Genomic DNA, 23,153 nt, shown 5'->3' with positions numbered 1-23,153 from the left:
GTAAGGGTTTGTAAAATTCGAGACAAAGCGATGGTTTCTTAATTCCAAGACCAATTTTATGTTTGGTTTAACCTCGCTCGGCCAACTGAGACTGCTCGAGTATTTTTTTCTGAGTAATGTTGTGAACGGCTTCTTCTTTCTTCTTCCAGACTCTTGTACCTGTTCAATGCCTCGACAAGACTTTTTTTGAATCTTATCTTTCGCCCCGTAAAATATTATCTAAATTCTCAAAACTTTCCACCATTTTAAAACGGAGAGGGAAAAACTTTCTAATGATGACGTCAGTTGTGCGTCTGTCCTTTAATAGATCATAGTCGAGAACCAATCAAACTGCGAGAATAATTTGAGTTATTATATAAAGTGGACTAGCATTGACTAGCGTTCCATTTCTTAATATTTAATAGTCTGTGGGAGTAGGATTAATCACAGCCATTCCTGTTTTTACGTCTCCGTTAGTAGATATATTGTCAATCTTTGGAAATAGGCACTTATAGATTGTGCTAGAATAATTTTTGGCATAGTTTGGAAAAACTAACATAATTTTCGCACTTTTTGTTAAAGTAGCACTGCTACCACAATCAGCATTTTTTAAAAAGAAGGGAACATTGCCAGAGTCATGACTTGCTTGGACTGTAACAATGATTATTTTCAATTAGATAATTCCATAGTTTGGGGGCGGCAACTCAGAAGGCTCTGTCTCCAGAAGTTTTTAGATGTACCCTAGTAACTTCCAAAAGATATTTTCCAACAGATCTTAAACTCCTTGGTAGATTGTAATGGACTAAAATTTGACCTACATAGGAATGTGCTAAGTTATTAATTGCCTTGTAAGCCAGTAATAAAACTTTAAAAGCAATTCGCTGTTCCACCGAAAGCCAAAGCAATACCTTGAGGATAGGGGTTACATGCGCAGCCCTAGGCTGTTGAACTACAAAGCACGCGGCATAATTTTGAATCCGTTGAAGCTTGATGATTAAATACTTTGGTGACCGGTGAGCAGCGAGTTACAGCTGTCCAAACGACAAGTGACAAAGGCATGAAAAAGAGCTTTAGTGCTCTCGACAGTTAAGTACTCCCTAATCCTAACAATATTCCTTAGATGGAATAAGGCAGATTTGCAAACTAAATTTACATGCTTATCTAGCGATCAAATTTGATCAAAATCTACACCTATGTTCCTGGCCGTTTTAGACGGACATACACGACAATCGCCAACCAGGATCATACTGTCGAGAAGTGGGCACGGCCGATGTTTAGAACCAATACTGAACAAGTAGTTCAGTCTTATCTCTATTTAATTTGAGTTTGTTAGGGGCCATCAAACGATCGAGGTCCCGAACACAAAATTCAATCTGAGCAAGCGAGCTAACCTGATCATCCCCGTCTAAGGAATTGAAAAACTGGTAAAACTGTGTGTCATCAGCGTAAAAATGAAAACCTATGTTATACCGTCTGACGATATCACCAAGTGGCGAGGTGTAACGTAGATACAATATTAGTCGCAGCTCGGACCCCTGAGGCACTCCGCAGGATAACGGACGCGTGGCAGACCCAGCACCCCGAATACTAACAAAGTGAAATCTTTCTCTAAGATAAGATTCAAACCAGGCAAATGCTGAGCCGCAAATTCCAAAACGATTCGCTAATCGATTTAAAAGTAATGAGCGATCGACCGTGATAGATCCAATCAATCAGACGTTGAAACAGGCGGAAAAACGGGAAAAAAATATTAAGGAAATAAAGTAATTTATCTCTTAATTAAGGGTGTTTAAATTCAGTAAAAATCCTTCTACCAAACAAAGCAAACTCCGTTGTCATTAAGTAAAGCAAAGATAGCAGTTTCCACTGTCCCCTCGACACACAAGTAATTCTGAAAACTCTCTTTTCCTTATTCTGTCATTTGGTTGGGGTGAAAAAGAAGTGAAAACATCTGTAACTTCGACTCTGCAATATTGCGCAGCAAACTGTTTGTCATTCTTAGTTGTTATCATTACTCTGCCACCCAAAGAAAATAACGTTACTCAAAATAGTTTTGTACTCTTGTCTGAATTGTTTATTCGTGGCACCATATATAAAGGGATTGATGGTGCTACTCAAATAGCACATGAACCCGTATGCAAGGTACACCTGTCTTGACAAAGTGTCTCTCCCGCGGGCAGCGTCAATGTTATCCACGATACAAACAGGAAGCCAACAACACGTAAAACCGACCATTATTGCCGCTAATGTCTTGGTCACTTTGGCTTCTTCCACGTTCGCTCTAAGTTGCTGGGGTTTATTTTCTTGCAAGAAGACTCTGTTTGATCTCGACACTGTGTAGAAGACCTTGGCGTAACAGATGACGATAACCGTTAAAGGGGTTGCGATGTAAACGCACTCGAGAAATACGGTGTAAGCAAGGTTACTTTGAAACGAGTACATGCACATTGCTTTACCCGCCTGAAATTTAACTGCACCGTTTTTGAAAAAGAAGGGAGGAACAGATCCAACGAACGCTAGCAACCATACTACAGCAATGTACATCAAGGCTCTTTTGTTTTTTAAAAACTGCGGTATACTTTCCTGACTTCACAACACGGAAATATCGGCTCACTGCAATTATTACCATGGTATTGATAGAAGCCATTGCAAACATAAACACTCCCAAGCCGTGAAAACGACAAAAAGTTTCGCCAAACATCCACTCTCCTCGAAACAATGTTGCAACTGAAAAAGGCATACAGCAAATGGACATCAGAATGTCGCTTACAGCAAGTGCTACTACAAACATGTTGGGAAGGGTACGAAGCCCCTGATTTCTGTGCACAGCGTAACAAGTAAGAAGATTGCCACAGAGGGCCACGGCATTGATAACGGCCAACAAAACAGTTTCAATCCAAACTAAGGTCTCCGTCCTCGTGGCAAGCTCAAGGGAAAGAGAATCCTTCATGATCCGCGATGATCGCAGAAGATGAAAAAGTTTTGAAGATATCTGGAAAGTTATTGCGATGCAGTTTGCTTTAGGACCTCCAAATCAAACTCGTTAGAGCTCTTTAGTTGTCGTACGTGGAAAGATGCTGAACCAACTGTAATAACAACCGTTATCTTCTGCCGTTTTTATGCGATCATCCAATATTAAATTGTTGTAATCATGGTTAATTGTTATCAGCATCGGCTTTGTAAACTTTGTAAACATGAGATGTGAGATTTTCTGGCTAAAGCACCTAAAACCTACCCATCGTTTACATCCTTCCTTCCTTAGCGAAGAACATAAAAGAACAGATGACAAACAAAATTCACCAATTAATATATATTGTAGTTATATGTGCTATATTGAAACACGTGTGCGAGTGAACATGCTCAACGCAATTAAAATAGAAAGATTGCAAATAAAGGTAGCCGTTTTATTAAAAAGTGCTTCAGTCAACGTGTTCAGGTTAATATGAGCGCAGTAATAAAAAGGTATATAGTAACTCAGAAGAGGAATTCAGTGAACGGGAAAATGTAAATCGGCTCTAGGAAAACATAAGGAGAAACTTTTGAAGAGTTACGATGTGGTGGGAAAATTCTAAAAAAAAACATGGAGGAAAGTTCATCGTAAACACAGATAATATTTGAACTCACAATCTAACAAACTGGTTGAAGTAAATTAATTTAAACAATTAAAAGAGATCGATTTGAAGAGTTCAATTACCGTTGTTAAAACAAATGCGGCGTTTTCAAACTGTTTATTTAAACTAACACGGACGTTGCACATGTGTGATTAAATATTTCTTGAAGCAATTATTAAAACCAAATGTTTGGAACGTACAATTATTGCCCGTTCTGCAATGCTGGACTAAATAAAATTGAAAAAAATCACAAGCAATCTTGCAGAAATAGCAAGAGTGAATTGAAACGAGCGGGTCTTTTTCAGTTCCTTCCGCAGTTGCAGGAATATGTATGTATAACAAAGTTTTATTGTCGCCACTATATTTACATTTTTGCCGACTTCTCAATGACAATGATAGCAAAGAAAGTAATGATAAAACTTGTCATGTGGAAATTCTGGCTTCAGTGCTGACTGTTGGTAAAAATTTATATTCTTTAAACTACAGGAGAAATGGAAATTCTCATGTCACTAGAGGCACGACTTCGACTTATCTTTTCAACACTACCAAAAAAAAAAACTATAATTGCATGATTCCATTCATATAATGATCATTATATTATATTTTTATATGGCTGTGTCTCACAAGGACTGGGAACTACCGAATTCACGAATTTGATTGGCTAAAATCGATATTGACCGCGGTCTAGATTTTCCCATCTAGACCGTCATCTAGATCGGTTTCATTTTGCGTTGAAAAAGTAGCAAACTAAAATACAAAAATGTTCACCATTTTCTTTTATTTTTTTCTGAATCATCTATGGAAGTGCCAAAAACCCTGATGACAAAAAAAAAAGTAGAGAGGACGAGCAAATTTCGTCAGGTTTAAGTTAAGCTCATCGCCGTTCCCAAACGAAATGTCAGCAAACCAGTTACATTAAACGAATCAAAGTTTCCTTCTTTGCCATTTAATAAACATCTTATTAACCGAGCTAAGTCGGTCTGTATGAGAGAATCGTGACCTCGGTCGTGTGTACAGACCACACTGCGTTCGGTCTGTACTCACGACGTCGGTCAAGATTCTCCCATACAGACCTGCTGCTCGGTTAATAAGAGCTAAGTAATCGACAAAAATACGAAATACGACATACATGGGCAATCGAATGGTGTCATCATAACGCCATTGTCGTGGTGGTTTTAGAAATATTCTGCGAGTCCCTTATTGGAGATGTTCGCTAAATTTGTGTTATAATTGGGAAAGCTTTATTATGTTGTGGTTCATGTAAAACTTAATGTTATGTCCTCTAAATGATGGTTTCAAACGACATTTACTTAAAGTAAGTGGACAAATCATGTATTCTGACTTGAAGTAAGTATTAAATGTTTTAACATGTAATGTTTCAACATGTAATGTTACGACAACTAATAATGCAATAGTTGAGAAAACGGCGTTTTTGGAGTACCAGATATCTGCAGCTTCCTCCATAGAATGAAACATTTAACATGGATCCCCATTGCGCTACCTTATGAACATAACAGATCAGTAGCCACATACAAACTTGCTGTGCCCGTTTTTGATCTCGGAATGAATGATGTGAACAAATAAAATGAAGTTGTGATCATTAAATTTGCACTAGCAATTTAAGCAGTTGCTTGAACCCCAAAAGTTAAAGATTTCGGGGCTTGGATGGGATTCGAACTTGTGACTTCTGTGTTAGGGCCGCAGTGCTCTACCAACTATAGTAACTAACTGTGAAGACCCACCATATATTGGGAACAGGCCAATGTATTGAGCTCATCGTAACCCCTGAAAGGATATGAACACAGAATGAATTATGTGACCTGTGTAAAAGCTTTTGTCCTTCCCTTAAAACATAAAAAAAAATATGCATAATGTTACAATTTAAATAGACATTACTTCTTGATAAGGGCTAAGAGGAAATTGTTTTCCGACTTAAGGCTCTTTATGACCTGCTGGTGTAAAGTACAGCAGACTGATATAACATGTGTGGTCCTTATGACCAGACCAAAGTAATGCAGTAAGTAGAAAAACTCAATTTTTTTTAGTAAACACAAAGGTTTCGGGTTTGGATTTTCTTCGGTGTTTAAACTTGTCAGTTTTTTAGACCATAAATGGAAACTTACCACTTTCGTCTACACGTAGTGTTATTTCTGCAGAAGATTTTATTCAGGTGGCTGAACACAGTTTTTGGTACCTGTGTTTAATTCACCTTTTTCTCTAAGACCCTTGATCTCTCGGTCGTCAAAAATGGCAGCAAGCAAGTTAACCACACAAACGTTGGTTTTTTGATGGTTAACCTGACGTATGTGTCCTTGCCATGGCAACATGAATAAATATAAACAGGCCTTTAAAATCGGTTTTGTTTATTTGTAGAAAATCTGGTTATTAAATTTTCTTTATAATTTGCAAGCAGCACGCTTGTAACGATTCCCACAAGTTAACACCATTTTGCTAATAATTTAACAGAGAGATCGTTAATTATCCCTTGTTAAAGGTTCACTGGAATATCTAGAATTTCCTCTGTTAAAGTTTAATTATTTTCAATACTCCAGTTACTTATTTCCTAAAGTATTTTCGTGCCAAATTATGTGAAATTCTAATGAGTGGTTCTCGAGAAACAGGCGTATTTCCGAGAGTGCAATTTTTCATTTAATCGCAATTTTTTGACCTACTGCGCATGCGCTGCATTTAACTGGGTTCTTTCGGTAACAAAGAAAAAGCTGAGAATTGCTGAGTTCTTTGCATCGTTACCTTTTCTAACATATCTTTGCAATAAATGACTAAAGCCATCAATACACTGCCTTCAATTATAGAGAAAAATAGCACAGACAGTGCAGGGGTTGAGTCAATGGAATGATCGCTCTATTGACGGCGTGTTTGTTTTTTACAATCCTTGCGCGCGCGCTGAATTGCATCAGAAAGCGCGCGCGAAAACTGTGTTCGGCCACCTTAAAGGAACTTATCAGGACGACGACTTCGGTTAATTTGTGCAGACCGCCATTGTTTACTGTTGGAGTCTCGCAAGTCTTGAGAATTGATCAACTTTAACGCAACCTTCACCTCAAAACTGGATCTACAGCGGATCCTCGTTCTTCTCGTTCTTCAAAGCACACTGACACATGTAAATGAGGTGGCCGGGTATTCGCAATTGCTCCAAATTTCACCGAGTGCAAGGGTTATGCAAATGAGCTTTGACACGAGCGATAGTGATGTACATACACTGACTGTGGCAGATTTTAATCTATTCTCGCATCCAATCCAAGGAGATACCCACCGGTTTTAACGTACAGAATGGTTTATTAAGGTAAGAAATTTACTCTGATGTGCTTTTTAGCATTCATTTAGACCCGACTTTTGAGATTTTCTCCCTCGAATTTGGCTGAATTTTAGTAGGTGAACAAGGGCCTCAGAGTAGGGTTTTTTCCAGCCTCGCTGGTAAGCTTAGAATTTTCCGGAAAGTTTCCATATTTCGTCAGTCAAAGTAATGAATGTACTTTAGAATCCGTATGACAAAAAAATTCCGTGAGCTGCACTTTAGGGGACGCAGCACTCTTCACAAAATCGGCATATTTTACCTTTCTGATCACGGACTACAACCTCAGTTCGGCTAAAATTCAATTTTGGCTCGTAGCAAAGCGAAAATTAGGAATTAAAAATAACAAGTTGCTTTTTATATCTATATGTGCCAAACCCTTTCCACTGACAAAAAAATGAGGGAAAATTAATATTTGGTCCCAAAGTTGAGTGGACCGCTTTTAGAGGGACTGCCACTTAAATTCCCATACCTTTTTCTTTTGAAGATCAAGTGGAATCATTCGATCGGCGCCATTTTTATGCGTCATTTTTGTCTCCGCGTGCTATCTATAAATGCACTAGAAATAGAAAGCCAAGCAACAGTATTAGCCGCTGATTGCGTATTGTAGATTCTAGTCGGATAGTTTTTTTTTCAGTCAATAAGAGCACATGGTGTGCGGAAGCGACGAACGAGTTCAGTTTATACGTTCATGTGATGTAGTTTTGAAAGCCGTTAGCGGAAAAAGGCACGAAAAACTTGTAAGCATTCATGTGGCTTGTTCCCTTTTAAGTTATTTCAGTTCGAAGCCGATTTTTGTATTGCTTTTGTTTCAGTGAATCGTTCTTGCCGCGCATATCAAGAATTGTCTTGTGTCCGCCGGACAATGGTCCTTATAACACGACTAAGTCAGTTCAGAGGGTCGACAATTAATAAATAAACCCATCAGATTGCTCCATGTCCCGAATGATCCCGCGCGAGCACACTTAAAGATTTTCTAATATTTTTATGACTTACGTCTCTGAAAGAACATGCTATAAATGTATTTCGTTTAGGTGTTTATTTAGGTGCTGTGTATTAGTTCCCACTGGGATAATCATACCTTTACATTCCACTCCCTGTGAATATCACACCACTTGACGCCGACGAGTTTCGTAGCCATACAGGCTGTGTTTTCCAAAGTGTAAATAGCGTTGTTTAAAATAGCGTGTAACTTTTTCTTTTATTCTCTGGCTGCATGGTAACCTGTATTCAGTGTGTCTCAGATTCTTGTAAATAAACTCGATCATTGCTGGCGGCTCCCTCCACTATTTGTTGTATTACTTGTCTCCTTTACTTATAATACAAATGTTTTCTATTCGGCCGAGCGAAGCGAAATATAATAGAACATAAAATATTAAACTCTCTTTCCCTCCCGAGTCGGCTCCCAATTAAAATTGCTCGCTTGGAGTTTGCGATTTTTTTCTTATCCGTAGTCATGGCATTTTTTTCTAATTATTTCACTCATGTAAAACATTTCTTATATACCAAGGCTGCTACAGTCCGTACTGGGAGAACATCGGCCTTCGGTCTTTATTTTTACGGACTTCCCCTGCGCTCGGTCTGTACTGTCAATACTTCGGGGCCGATATCACTCCTAGTACGGGGTTCGCGCTTGGTTAATAAGATATATCTAACGAACACTAGTGTTGCTTAGCGATCTTGCTTTTCTTCAATCATGGTTTAATTTTGAAAACTGGTAATTGATCTTTTAAAAGCATTCAAAAGACACAGAAAGAATAACTTACAATTCAGAATTTCGTTTAAATTATATTTTCAAAATTTTTAGAAAATTTCCTGAGTGGAGTGATTCGGAGAATTTGAAAAACTTTGAAACCTTTGATCGTCCTTTCGAAAAAAATCGAACCTAAAGATAGGCCTTTCAACATCCGGAAATTTTTTGGCATATTTCGAAGATTCCGAGATATTTAGACAATATTAGGATATGTAGAAAAATTAGGGATATTTAGAAATATTCATAGCTTTTTTTGACTTATCTCTGTGTTTTCCTCGCTTCTGTTTGATATCATACTCTGTCATGTGCCAGAAATAATCCAGTTGGGCGATTTCCCAGTCGAAAAATGTAATCCACATCCCTAAAAGCGCTAAAGCGGCAATTTTCCAAAATGACGGATGCTGGTAACATGGAAGTGCCTGAATCGTCTTCCTCAACTCATATTACGGCAAGAAAACTTTGAAGATTTTGTCCTAAGTGATTCAAAATCTGTGTATTTTTACCACAAAAATTAGAGATATTAAGAGGGTGTTCGAGATATTTAGAAACATTTTTTTTGTGTGTAATATTTAGAAGATTTTTTGATAATTTCTGGAAAGATATTTAGGCGATTTTATTTGATATTTGTTAAAAGGCCCACCTCAAGAGATATACAAATCATTCTAACAAAAAACTGTAAAGACTGGTGAAAAATTCCTTGGTAACAGAGTTGTTAAATAAGTATTCTTTTCACTGTTCTCTTGAGATCATTTTAAGGCAGGTACCTTGGCAGCAAGTCTACTATCAACTGCAATTTTTATCAACAGAGGCTCAAAAACTTCCTCAGATGATTTTAACATTGCAACGATCATAAAGGTGAGGAGAATTCCATTGCTAATATTCTACTCTTTTCCGGAAATGTAATTATTTAACATGTATGGGTTATTCACCAAGCTTCCTCGGTCAAGAGAGCTGAATTATAACGGACATGATTTTTTTTTATGAGTTTATGGACATGTTCGCAACAAAGATCGAGGTCCGAATATGTAAGAAAGGTCGAGCCATATATATCGACGGAAAAAGCTTGGTCAATATGGCATAGACTAGCACACCAGTGTGGTTTGCGATACAACTGGCAATCCAGACAAGACAGCCACATGTCACCCGCTCAGGTAGCCACTTACAAAGCAGGATTTGGTTTATCATACACTTTTGTAATGATTAGCAATGAACGCCTTCCAAACTAAAATGTGGCATTCCAATTTGAAAAAATTCCGAAGGGTACTGGTATTTGATGCCGAAAAAGTTTGTGTTTCCGAAAGGTTTTGGCTTATTGGAAGGAGAAAAAGAAGTGTTCAGTTGAGTCCGCCAGGGACAATACATCCAATTTCACCAAAATGTACAATTTGATGTAAAAAAGATTGTGCACCCATCGCGCTTTCCTTTTTTGAGAGATTCAGATTTTCTGATCTCCCGGCCCACAACTTATCAGAATAAAACGGTCATCCATCTATGATTCTAAAAGGATTCAGAATTTCTGATCCCCCAAGACTTTAATAGTTTCAAAAAACTGATCCCCAGTCCACAACCCGTCAGAGCAAAACAGTCATCTATTTATAGTTCTAAATGCATTCAGAATTTCTGATCCCCATCATCTCACGGGACAAAAACGGCTATCTGCTCATGGTTCTAAAAGTATTGCGAATTTCTGATCCCCCTCCCCCACCAAATCTGCTAACATGATAGAAAGAGCTGTCGATTTATAATTCTACAACATTTCAGCATTTCTGATCCCACATGACTTAAAGGGATTCAAAAATTCTGATCCCCCAGTGCACAACTTATCAGAACAAAACGGTCATCTACCCATAATTCTTAAAAGGATTCAGAATTTCTGATCCCCCTTGTCAGGTGACAGGACAGAAATGGCCGTCTATTTATAATTCACAAGAAATTAACTAGATGTCTGATAGCTAAAAAGTAACGATTGGATAGTAACTTTAAACACATTACAGACAAAAGGATCACAGAGTAAAGGGCATCAGAAAAGTACACAAATGAAATATTCACAGCTAGGTCATTATTAATAACGATTTGAAACCACGCCAAAGGATCGAGACAAAAATTGCAGTTTCATTTCGGACAGTGAAAGGTTTTATTTTCAATTCAAAAAGATATGAATTTAGGCTCCAGAATCAAAGATAACAAGTCCACATCAAAGATAACAAGAATTTTAATCAGGACTCAGCTGCCGTCTGCGCCACCTCCGTTTTCTGCTTTAATGTGTTCGTTTCGGATTGAGGGCCGCTATTCTTGCCTTTTTTCCCTCCTCTGCTCTGCAATGAAGCAATTGAAGCTAAATATTCTTATAAATAGCGATAGAATTAACATTGTTTTTCATTAATCAATGGATCGGGAGTGTATTCTTTTGTAAAGAGTAGTGAGCAGTATGTAGGCAATGCGGTAGTGAGGTGTATCGAGCGTGATCTGTAGCTTCAAATCAATTCAGTGTAAACTTTAAGTTACCTCTTCAAAAAGCACACTAACAAGCTATTATGCAAGCATTTCATACATAGGAAATGCGTGTGAATAATTTCTTCGTTACGGGTGCTAATAAAATCAGGAGAACAAACGTTTTTCTTGTGTTTCAGTGATCGCGAAATAAATATAACAACGAAATTTCTTCAGTCACAACATTGATTTCGATTCAAAGATTGAGCAGCTAACTGTAATGTTGAGCAACAGTTATAATATACTTACTTTTCTGCGACTTGCCTTTCTTTCACCGAAGCAACCAAGATACTCATTTGAACTTGGACAAATCATTCCATGCTTCTTGCTGCTATTGACAATGTTGGATTCGAAATTGCGCGCAAATAACCGACTCCTTTGGAAAGGGAATCTGCTGGTCAAAAGTATTCATTTATCAGATTGACCGAAGGATTATGGGATCGGACGGAAACACCAAAATGGCGGGCAAAGATCGTGGTCAATGTTGTTAGGATTCGATAACAAAGCTCTCTGTTATTATATAGCCTTGCTCTACGTTGGAAAGCAGTCACAAATTGTTTGCAGATGTCCGTTGTTATTCCAGTTGAGTCAAATCCCAGTAAAGGTCGGCAAAACAGTGTGGCAATCAAACTATTTGCCAGCAGCTGGCGGTTTCTCTTACACTCGTCAGGTTTACAGAAAGGTTATGGTTCCTGCAGCTTTCCAAGGTAAACTGATTTTCTTGCATAATTTGTGACGGTTCTTAAAATACTGGAAACGTTCTGGCCGGTTAAATTGATCGTGGAAGATTACAGAAGATGCAGATGCTTTTACCAGCTGCTTTAACACACTGTTAAGTCTTGTTGATTTCGTGAATACAAAGTTCATTTCCTAAAGGAGTTATGAAAGCAACTGTATTCAACGCAACAATATACGAACAATTTCGTGTTGGGAAAATCATTCATTGTAAAAGTACAATAAGTGCAATAAATGTGAGCTCTCTCATGTAGTTTACATATACTTCTTATATATCTAGTGTATATCTTGTCTAGGATCAACTGGGCATACATATGTAGTATACAACACCTAAAACACAAGATATCAAAAAGCAACATCCTTCACCTTTTTGATTTTCAGGTTGATGGTGGTGCTCTTGAGGTTATGTTAGATGTGCATATTACATTATCAAGACCATTTGTTTGCCATTTATTACTTGAGTTGCAAAAGACTGATGTTATTTTCATTAGGGTGGTTGAAGTTCTCTTTAATTGGGCAGTGTTCCAAAGGTCCTTTATAATTTGGCATTTCTTTATGCAAATAGAGGTTATTTAGAACAGCAGATATAATTCACAGCTAGGTTACAGAAAATTACTTTTAACCACTTCCAGACCTTTGTACATAAGTCTTGCCATAATTTGAAAAACCCATGATTCATGGATAAAATTAATTGAAAAAAATACTTTCATGAAGAAATTACTGTAATTGAAATTTGAAATTCATGTCAAGAATATTTTGTGCTTTTCCGGTCATGAAATCTGTTTACATTTCATGAAAATTTACTGAAGAATGTAAACATTTACTAGACTCCAATTTAAGTAGCTGAGAAGTGTTTCAAACAGGATTTTAGAAAGATATATGTTAAATTTAAGTAAGTTTTGTGATAAATCGCAACATAATGGAAACTCATTTCCAGCCAGATTTTGTCCTCCTTTTGCATCTGGATGTGCCTGGTTTTTGGTATTAAATTTTAATGTACAACTGTAGCAGGTTTAAATAAAACTATTAGTTATTTATACATTTTCCTATGTAAATACAGAGATTTCACTTAGGCTGCTATCTTTTTACTATCTCTGGGTTTTGGGTAGGTTATCACAGTGCGATATGAGTGATGGGTAGTTTTCAGATAGGCTATCTTTTTACTAGATAGGATAGTGTTTTATTGTTCAATGTAAGGACTAGTCTTCAGAAAGCCTAGGTTTTGGCTTACTACATTAGTGGTGGTTTTTGGATAGACAAGTTAGTGGATAGATAGGCCATCTAAGTATCTGTTGACTATCTACACAGGAAGCTAGTTTTTAGCTAGTCAATCTATTTCCTAACTATCTGATAGATAGATATTAGTTAGCTTTAAGCCATGTCAAAGATAGCTATCCTCTATCTACAAAACCTCTTGGATAGAAAAAAGAATAGAGATTTGCATCCCTCAACCAGGAATGAGATAGTTGCAAGTAGCATGAAGTTAGTAAAAAACTAGTAATAAGATATGATTGTTTTTGGGAGGGCTTCTTTAACTGAGGACAGCAAACTATTGCCAGCTACCAGGAAACATCTCCAAGATGAGTATGCCAAATTAAAAAAGAAAGAATAGAATTACTTGTAGCATTAGCTACAATACTTGCATCCATATCTGTCAGGTCTTTATAAAAACAATTTTACCCACACTCTTCTCCTTTGAGCATGGTTAAACTGGTTGCGTAACTGAAGTGTGAATGAACTGGTAGCCCACTCAAAAAGTTAGATTGAAGATGTAAAAACATGTTGGGCAAAGGTAAAGTCCATGGCCTCTGCTATATGACAACAGGTTTTTGGAGGACACTGTATACATGTATGTAGAGTACATTGACCCACTTAAATGTATCAACTGCAAATTTAAATGTTCATGTATATTGCAGTCTTTAATTGTCATCCCTGTAATGTACTGTAGTGTTCCTGAACGCTCTTTTTGTTTTATAACAGTGAGGTGCCTTGTTTCCATGTTAAACAGAAATTGTTAGAAATTTTTCTTTCACATAAGGTGGGCAAATTCTGACAGAGAAAGTGGAGTCTGCATTTATGCCTACAGTTGTGCAGTTTGAGTAATCTTACTGTTTTGATCAATTCTGAACTTTCCTATCCTCTTAGGTACTGTTTGATATTGTTTTTTTAAACTTACAGCTACTGTAATTTTGAAGTGCATAGATCATTGTAATACAATGTGTGATGTTTACAGTTACTTATATTAATAGACTGCTGTGAAGAAAATTGTTCTTCATCACTCTCTCAGTATAATCTGAGTGTATGGAATCTGTTAAGAATTATGCTATATTTGTATAAAATTTCTAATTGAATATTGTTATGAAGAAAAAATATTTTGATTAGACATTGTTCAGGCAGGCAGCAAGATCTAAACCCTGTCTTCAGTGTTATGATTTAATGTGGCTACATTGGATGTAACACTGGCTTTGCAGGGGATCAGAAATTCTGAATCTTCTCCTGTGTTCTTTGGGGGATCAGAAATTCTGAACCCTTTCTAGAGTTCTTTGGGGGATCAGAAATTCTGAACCCTTTCTAGTGTTCTTTGGGGGATCAGAAATTCTGAACCTTTTCTAATGTTCTTTGGGAGATCAGAAATTCTGAACCCTTTCTAGTGTTCTTTGGGGGATCGGAAATTTTGAATCCTCTCTTGTGTTGTTTGGGGGATCAGAAATTTTGAATCGTTTTCTATGGAGGTACCTCTCGAGACAAGAAATTCAAAAAAATCATTTGGTTTCTTATGCGTGACTTAAACATTGCATTTCAGTTCAAATAAAGAATAGGAAATTGCTCGGAAGAATTTTTTCATTCCTTGCAAACAGGGAAACTTTTCCTCTGAGTTTTAACACCAGTTTAAGATTCTTAGTATATTGCAAATATCGTCTTTGGAATTAAATGGCAATCATAGATTTCCGTCTAAGCTCTACGTTTCACTTTAGGCCAATTTTGCACTCATTTCCAACGAAACTTCCAAGCCTGCAACGTAAAAATAACTTTTCTCCGAGACAGGTTTCTATTTTACACCGAAAAAGTAGCCATTTTTGAAGTGGTTCTCAGTGTTTACTCTGAATTTTATCAAATTGGAACACCACATTTTAGTTTGGAAGGCGTTAATGGTGATTATTTAAAAAAAAAAAAGAATTACTGTCAGTGTGCTGTTCTGAGTTTTCACCCACTCAAACTATGTAGATGTAGATGACAAGCTGGTTTCCAAATAACCCGGTACGATCGACGCGATCCACGACCGTGCACAATCTATTGTTTTGCGCTCGTACAATATGCATGAATTACGAAACCAAAACGTTTCTATAAGTTGGTTCCTTAGTCAGTAGTGTATTTTGTGCGCGGTCGTGGACAAAAAAGAGAACAAAAACATACAACAAAAAACTTTGTCGAGTTCCATAACCATTCACCTCTATTAACTATGATCGTAGCTGTTAGATGGAAACCCACCTTTGCAGCTGTGCGAAATTACCCTCATTCAGGTGACAATGAAGTCATTTCCTTATGAATAGAAGTTTTAAACAATTGTTTCAGACAGACCGATTTCCAATGCTTCTTTTCATAAATCACCTCACCAAAATAACTACTTTCACTGGCAAGATTCTTGCCTCGTGACGTAAGGTACCTGGGTTATACTGCTAGTCTTGCTAAAGATTGCTCATTCATATATTTATTATTTGGACACAAATAAAATTCGTAAAATTCATACGAAACCACTTCCGGGACTTCTTCACTAGTAAGGATATTGAACTTTGTTTTATTTTTTAATGCACATCTAAAGAAAGAACGCGAAAATGGCTGAGGTTGCTCTAACAACACACATGAAGACAATTGGCGACACACACATACATATATAGTAGAAATCCACTAGCGTTCGCGGTCTATCATGATCATGAATGCTGTTCTCTGATTGGCTACGCTACTATCTTTTCTGTTGTAGACAGTGAGTGGCGTAGCAGCGTGTGCTTGGGACCGCTTCTTTGTGTTTTCGAAATGAAACTAATAAGGATTCTAATTTTCAGACACTTCATAGGTTGTTTCAGAGTTGGAAACTCTGTTATGATGACATCCTTGCGTGTATATTCTACGACCAGCCTCTTAATGCTGCTTATCCTGGTATTAGTTTTATTGTTTTACACCCGGTCATCAATTCATCCAGCCATATATTCAGACTTTCAACAGTATATCCCGCCTCCTCCAGCAAGAGGTCAGTGATTAACAATGCTTCTAAGAAATGCTTTTGTATTTGTTTTTGTTTTTATTTTTTTCTGTTTTTACTTGCCTGTTTATTTGTCTGTTTCTATTAGGCCTTTCAAGGTTCATGTTCTACTGTTCCTTTTCCATAACTTGTTACACGGGTTAAGTGAGCTTTTCTATTAGCTTACTCACGTATATATATCTACGGGCCGGATCAAATGACAGATTGACCGTCTAACTTATTGACTGAAAGACAGACAGACTTACTGAATGACTGACTGACTGACTGACTGACAGACTGTGACAGACCAACCGACCGACCGACTGACTGGCTGGCTGGCTGACTGACTGACTGACTGACTGACTAACTGACTGACTGACTGGCTGGCTGGCTGACTGACTCACTGACTGACTCACTGACTGACTGACAGACTGTGACCGACCGACTGACTGACCGGCTGGCTGGCTGGCTGGCTGGCTGGCTGGCTGACTAACTGACTGACTGACTGACTGACTGACAGACAAACAGACAGACAGACAGACAGACAGACAGAAAGACAGAAAGAGAGATAGAAAGATAGACAAAGAGAAACTTAAAAATTAAGATTGACTGACGTAATTGCTTTATTATGTAAACCCCAAAGTTGTTTCGTTAGTTTTACCTTCAGGGCGAGTTAAATTTACAAAACATTCAGAAACTTTATATTGTGATCAAAATAGCAACTATATGAGTTTGCATACCGGCGGGATGGATACACATAGAAGGAAGTGTTTGAAAAAATGAACATGGGTTTGCTGGAGAAAATGCTTCAAAAGACCAGCGAAGTGTTGCAAGAATTATCCCGCTTATGGTGAGAATTAATAAAAATTCATCCAAGAAAGGTTGGGCCTGTTTAATGGAAGGCAAGTGCTTTAGCTTTTCTTTTTGTAAGTTTTCTCGTGGCGGTATATTTGACTTTTTTATTATTATTTGTATTGTAGCAAAACATCCTCAAGGAAATCTGGAGCACAGTCTCAGAGTATTGTACAATGGCGTGCAAACATTTGTGTTTTTCATCGGTTATGCTCGCAGCGGTCACAGTCTAATTGGAGCCGTATTAGATGCTCATCCAGAGATTATGATTTCAAACTATTATCCAAGGAATACAATAGATAGATGGGACGATTACAAAAGGAAAAGTAAAGGAAGGAACGACAGTTTGAAGATTCGTCTGTTCTTTGATATTCATTCAATGTCACAGTTTCACGCCATGGCTGGAAAACGTGCCTCGTCGTGGTCATGCGTCGCGAAAAACCATAGATATTGTTATAACGTGCCTGGACAATGGCAGGGAACATACAGAGACAAGCTCAAGGTAGGAACAAACAGTCAGATAAATAGCGGCGAACACAGTTCATTGAATCCCGCTAGTTCGAACTTTCAGGGTAAACGAAAAATAGCTCGAAATAGCGGAAGTTCAGAACACAGTTGAATCCCACTAATTCGAACTCAAGAATTTCGAATTCCAAATTATTTCCCCTATATTTTCCTGGATTTACTCTTCCGTCATTTACTATTAACTCCCACTTTTTCGAGTTATTTATCGTTCCCCCTTGGAGTTCGAAATAGCAATGTTCAACTGTAGCCGAATTGGTAAATAGCTGAAGGGCAAATCTAGGGGAAATGGATTCGAGTTCGAAATAACGGACAATTTGAAATAAACCGACTTCGACTTAGCGGGCTCCAACTTAAGTCCCAAATAAATGATTTGTAAATATCAAGATAGAGGATTTAAATATGCATGGAAATGTTACTCACCTTTTAATCAGATCCACGGGAGCCTGATATTTGTCGTAACTAAAAAGCATTAGGAAAGAAACTGCTTATCTTTCTTTGACAATGGGCTGCATGTGCTCGCGTCGCCCCGGGCCCACCTACTTAAGCATGCATAACTTGGAAAACACGAAAACCCGGAGATAGTGCGTGACCTCCATTTACACTCACAAGTCTTGTGAGTCTCCTTCTTTGTAGTGTTGTGTTGAATACAGTTGCAAGAAAATCACTGTAAGAAGAAGAAAAAAAAAACAGCTTGACTTACTTTCAATCACAGACTTACACAGGTTCAGGTCCTTTCTTCTCTTCGTCTTGATATCTCACAGGTTATCGGTGATCAAGAGGGGACATCGACAAGCAAGTTGTTAAGTAACTCTCAAAACGTAAAGGTTTTGGAGGAAATACAAAGGACTCTCCAAACCCAACTGAAATTCATTCACGTGATCAGGAACCCATTTGATAACATTGCCACAAAGATGTTGAGATCTAACAAGTTACCTGCCAGTAACGTGGCTTGGGACGCAAGTTTGAAGGTAAGTTTAAGACTCGCTCCTTGGAATCACTAGCTAATTACTCGATTATTTCTTGTCAACCGAGATCGTTAATTCAGTCTAAGACTGCCAGAGAGTTGAAATAAACTGCTACTTCTTTAATTAACAATTAGAACTATCAAAGTCCATAGACGCAACTGACTGACCGATCTATCAAATAACAACAGCAACAAAATAGAATTATTTCAGAAACTAAACGTGATAGTAGATGTCAAACCCCAGAATTACACATTTTAAAACAGATATTTACTCTGAAATGCTGACAGTTTTAAGGAAGTGTTCATTCATCCGTCGAAAAAAACGTTCTTGTTTCAACTGTTTCTTTATCTCGCCATAGTAATTCTGTTTGGAGACGCAGGTTTCGCCAAATTTTAGCTTGGTCGTCCACAGATTTTGGTTAACAATGCGGAATTAACAGCCTGGAATTTTTTTATTAAAAGCAACCTAATAATCGTAAAATGTCTGTTTACAATACCAGGACGGGGAAGTGGGGGACTACGAAATTGTTTGTTTTCTTTTTCCCCTTTTTGCTGACTCTGACCTCTTATTGCCGAGTGCCGAAATAAAGCTTCACATTGAAAATTCCGTTTTTGCAATTGCCTTGACAGGACTGCTGTAATTTACGTTTTTTTTATCAGAAAACTTTCAGCAGTGTTCATCACTCCGTCCAAAGTCATGCCTATATAGTGTATCCTAGAATAGTTGCCATAAGGTTCATATTTAATTGGGTGTTTGTCTCCTCCATGGAATGTGGTAACATGACAAGAATAGCTTGCTTTCCTTTGGTATCTTGTTTTAGACAAACGATTCTTCATTGTTGGATGAGGTCATCGCCAAACACTTTAGCCAAGTAGAAGCTGCCCAAAGACTTCTACAGTATGGAAAATTTGAAGTTCTCAACATTTACAGCCACGAAGTTGTTGCCAATCCAGAGGAGAATTTGCAAAAACTCTGCAAATTTTTGGGAGTAACCTGCGATAAAGAATACACAGACGCCTGCTCGAAGTTATTTTATCCCAGCTCTCACTTAACAAGAAATTTCATTGTATGGACCAGCAAACAGAAGGAAAGAGTTACAAAAGAGATTTCAAAGTATCCGTTTTTAAGATCGTTTACATTTGATAGCAGTTAAGCTAGGTTAGTTAAAGGTGGACTATTAGACTTCGGAGGGGTAGGGGTGATTTGGGACAAGCACGATTTTTCTTATTTTTCATGTACTTGGATTTTGTTTTTCTCGGGACGTGTGTATGCTCGACATTTTTCGTTTCATCCTTGTAGTATGCTTATTTTGGGCTTTTTGGGCTCAAAAATCACCCACCCCTCCCTTAAGGATCAAATTATTCACCCCTTATAACATAGTCTTTTCAGGGTAATAAATAACATTACATAACGATAGCACTATTTGATGCCAGATAATGATGTCAATGATAGCAGCTTCGCACTATGTAAGGACACTATAAAAGGGTAATGAAGATAAATAAGAATCACTACTCACCCTGGGGGTGGGGGGTACTCCCTTATATGGGCTATATAGGTATGTGTGGCCCCAAAGGGTTAGGTTTGCTTTTTGGTCATAAAAAGGGTATCGATTTTGGCTGATTTTGGCCATTTTGGTCATGAATAGGGCATGGTTTTTGCACTCTAGCCTTGATATGGGTATGATTTTAAGATGAAGCCACTTTTTCATTATTATCGAAAAGAAAATCAATAAAAGCCCTTCACAAATTATGTTTGCGGTAATTTAACATTGGTCTGAACTGGTTTTGATTTAAGGGTCTGGGGTGGGTTTTGCAAAGCCTGATTAAGCTAACCTAGGATTGGCGAGAATTTTGACTTGAGTTTTGCAAGTCTTCGGTGAGGTTTTCTGTTTATATTATTTGTCCATTAGCGTTGAATTTGAATAATCTCAAACCACAGAAAACATTCGCAGTGTAAAACATTTATATCCCAGAAAAATTTATACTTCAGTTAACTTTTAATCCTGGGTTAACGTTAACCGGCTTTCGAACAACCCGGCCCAGGTCATAGATAGGGTTTCGAATTTTTGGTCAGGTCATAAATAGGGTAGGGAATATCGCAGATTTTGGTCATAAATAGGGTAAGGGTTTTGGGAAGCGGGCCGCAAACCCCCACCCAATTTTTCTGGGAATACCCCCCTGGGCTACCCACTAGGTGTTAAAAAGATGTGTTCATTATAAACACGATAACTTACTAATGCATGGTTCGAGGAGCTGATGGAATGACTTTTAAGACATACACATAGACATACACATAGACATAGCGTAATAAGGTTAACCCTATGTGAAGCACTACCAGTGAGAAAAGGCCAGATCGACCGCAACACCGGAAGATCAGTGACCTACTCTTTGCGATAAGTGAGGTTTCTTAAACGTCCCCAGGTAACCATGCAACACTAAAAATGCGGGGACGAGGCCCACTGTTTATAGTCCTTATCCAAAAAGACTTCAACGTCCAAACTTTTGCAGATGTAATTAGCCAGGCAGCACATTCAACTCAGAGATTATAAAGCGACTGGAAATCGAGTCTAGATGTCAGTAGGCCATATTAGTATTCTCAGTATTGAACTGGAACTAACTTGTAAAGGAGGCTCATGCAGGGCAATATCATTAAAAAGAGATTTATGACATCTGCATTTGAAGAGACTCTCCGTATCAGCCTCAGTTACAAGCTAGTTCCAGTCCTGCACCAAGAATACGAATGTGGTCTATCAATTCCTACGTTTGCTTGCACTTAGTCGACAACACTTAACTGTTTAATTCAGTCGTAACATTTTCTCCACAAGATAACCTAGAAGCTATCATAAGTAAGATGTCTGATGATAAAACAAGCCAATTAGTACGAAGACGCAGTCGAATAAGTAGCGAACAGTCACAAAGTTATGATTTGTACGGGCCAAGGAAAATTTGTGAACGCTTATTTATTGATCAAAAAAAAAAGTGAAATCATGATTTTGCAGCAATTGGTCCATTCACGAAATATTTAAGATAGTGACCACAGGACAGATTGAAAGTGAGATGTTGAGGCAAGGCAGGAAGTCCGGACGATCTCTTACACGTTATTTCACCATTTCTAATTTTGGAGAAGATCTCTAGCAAGTCGACACTTTCTAACTCCCACGCAATAAATCTCTCTATCCATGCGGCGAATCTGGCGTATTATTATAGCAAATACTATTAAGGTGATTCCTCAGTATTGCATTGCACATCCCTACTGCGCACGATTTACGCGTCATTAGGGCGTGCACATGAGCGCGTGCGCGTACAAAAAGTAAGAGATTTCCTGCAAAATAAGCTCAATATCGAAATAAATGCTCCTTTTCTCTTAAACTAGCAGTGATCTCCACTTTTTATTCCATAATATCAATGAGAACAATATCTTCAATAACTGAGAAAAAAAAATTAGCAGAAATCTACGGCTACTTTCTTGGCAAATGAAATAAATACTACAGAGGAAGACATAACGGGCCCAGAAGCGCATGTCCAAATTATGTTCCCTTTAAAGGATAAAAAATGCAAGGTATTTGAAGACATTTTTTCTGGGACGTATATGAATAAACAATCAAAGAAAGTCAAACTCTGTGTAACATAACACACTGCATTGAAAAATAATCGAGCTTATTTGTTGCGCACGGAGATTACCAAAAGTCACCTTAATAACCGTATTTGTCAGCATTGTGGCGTGCACGGTGACCCCCTCTTTTTACCACATTTTTAATATCTCTTTGTCCTGTAACAACAGCGTACCAGGTTTCATCGCAAATCTATGGCGGGTTCTTTCACTAGGAAATCACCTTAATGGTGTGCAGTAGAATTTAATTAGCGTTTAGAATTTTACATTGTGGCCCTCTGAAATAGAAAAGACAAATATATCAACCAAACTTGTTAAAACCCCCCAACGAGTTGGAGGCACACCGTGAGGTGGCTGTTCTTAACAAAGGAGGAGTTGAATTCAGGAACGCCAAACACAAATCTATCGACTAGCAGGGAGAAGGATTTGAACCCTAACCACAAGGCCACGCCGCCTCCACTTAATATGTTGTGTGACTTTCGCGCCATTCTTGGTTTCTGCATTAAAGTACATCTTAAGATCCAACACAAGTTTAATCAACCAAAAGGAGCCGGATGTCACTTGATATTCCAGAAAGAAGAAAACTTAAACTTCTACACCTTTCTCTTCTGAACATCAAGTGGATCCAATGCCTTGCGTGTACTATCTATGAATGCACTCGCAATAGAAAGCCAAGCAACACACGTGTACGATTAAAAGGAGCAGCTCCCAGCTGCAGCTGTGACTTTTTGAAGGCCTTCAATACTACCTAAAGGAACTGTCGTTGCATATCTTTATCGCACGACTAAGTCAGTTCAGAGGGTCAACGATTAATAAATCAACCAATCAGATTGTTCCATTTCCGGTCCAATATACCCTAAGTTACTGTCCCAAATGGACCCGCGCGATCACTATTGAAGATTTTTTGGTAGTTTTAGAGAAAGGAAACTGAATCATAAGACATAAGCTTTTTGTCAGCATCTTGCATTGAATAAAGTTGTGTAACATTATCTAAATTGGCGTTAGAAAGTCACAACGCAGGCAAACCATAAGAAGTACGAATAATTTGTTGCGAAAAAAATATTTTTTTTCAGTTGACCTATGT

At 37.9% G+C, this 23,153-nt stretch overlaps 2 protein-coding genes and 1 pseudogene across 3 annotated transcripts in view; 1 reads left to right on the top strand and 2 right to left on the bottom strand.

The window, feature by feature from the left end:
* Positions 1-413: 413 nt before the first annotated feature.
* LOC145499673 (melatonin receptor type 1A-A-like) lies at positions 414-3,219 on the bottom strand (annotated as a pseudogene).
* Positions 3,220-9,269: 6,050 nt separating this feature from the next.
* LOC145501034 (uncharacterized) lies at positions 9,270-21,865 on the top strand. 2 transcript variants are annotated; one of them, XM_081480597.1, is made up of 5 exons: positions 9,270-9,511; positions 15,943-16,127; positions 17,099-17,472; positions 18,257-18,463; positions 19,281-21,865. In XM_081480597.1, the coding sequence occupies exons 2-5, from the start codon at positions 15,980-15,982 to the stop codon at positions 19,611-19,613; spliced, it is 1,062 nt and encodes a 353-aa protein (XP_081336723.1). In that variant the 5' UTR covers positions 9,270-9,511; positions 15,943-15,979; the 3' UTR covers positions 19,614-21,865. The 2 variants fall into 2 exon arrangements, with proteins under 2 accessions (XP_081336723.1, XP_081336722.1); XM_081480596.1 differs by lacking the exon at positions 9,270-9,511 and having other exon boundaries at positions 13,567-16,127; positions 19,281-21,854.
* The window catches only part of LOC145501127 (uncharacterized), a 31,971-nt gene continuing 26,287 nt past the window's right edge, over positions 17,470-23,153 (bottom strand). The window contains exon 4 of the mRNA XM_081480681.1: positions 17,470-18,159. Within this exon, the coding sequence (XP_081336807.1) occupies positions 18,098-18,159 (62 nt within the window). The 3' untranslated portion in view covers positions 17,470-18,097. The remainder of the gene's footprint in view (positions 18,160-23,153) is intronic.

The sequence above is a fragment of the Orbicella franksi genome, chromosome 10, assembly GCF_964199315.1.
Source record: "Orbicella franksi chromosome 10, jaOrbFran1.1, whole genome shotgun sequence".
Lineage (NCBI taxonomy): Eukaryota > Metazoa > Cnidaria > Anthozoa > Scleractinia > Merulinidae > Orbicella > Orbicella franksi.
Note: the sequence above shows the minus strand (reverse complement) of the source record. Positions and strands in the feature narration are given on the sequence as shown.

What these genes read in the sequence shown, in the direction of transcription:
- LOC145501034 (XM_081480596.1), top strand. Translation starts at nt 15,914, where the DNA reads ATGAAACTAATAAGGATTCTAATTTTCAGACACTTCATAGGTTGTTTC. An exon ending in CCCGCCTCCTCCAGCAAGAG is followed by an intron (nt 16,128 to 17,098) that starts GTCAGTGATTAA and finishes TTTGTATTGTAG; the next exon opens with CAAAACATCCTCAAGGAAAT. An exon ending in CATACAGAGACAAGCTCAAG is followed by an intron (nt 17,473 to 18,256) that starts GTAGGAACAAAC and finishes GATATCTCACAG; the next exon opens with GTTATCGGTGATCAAGAGGG.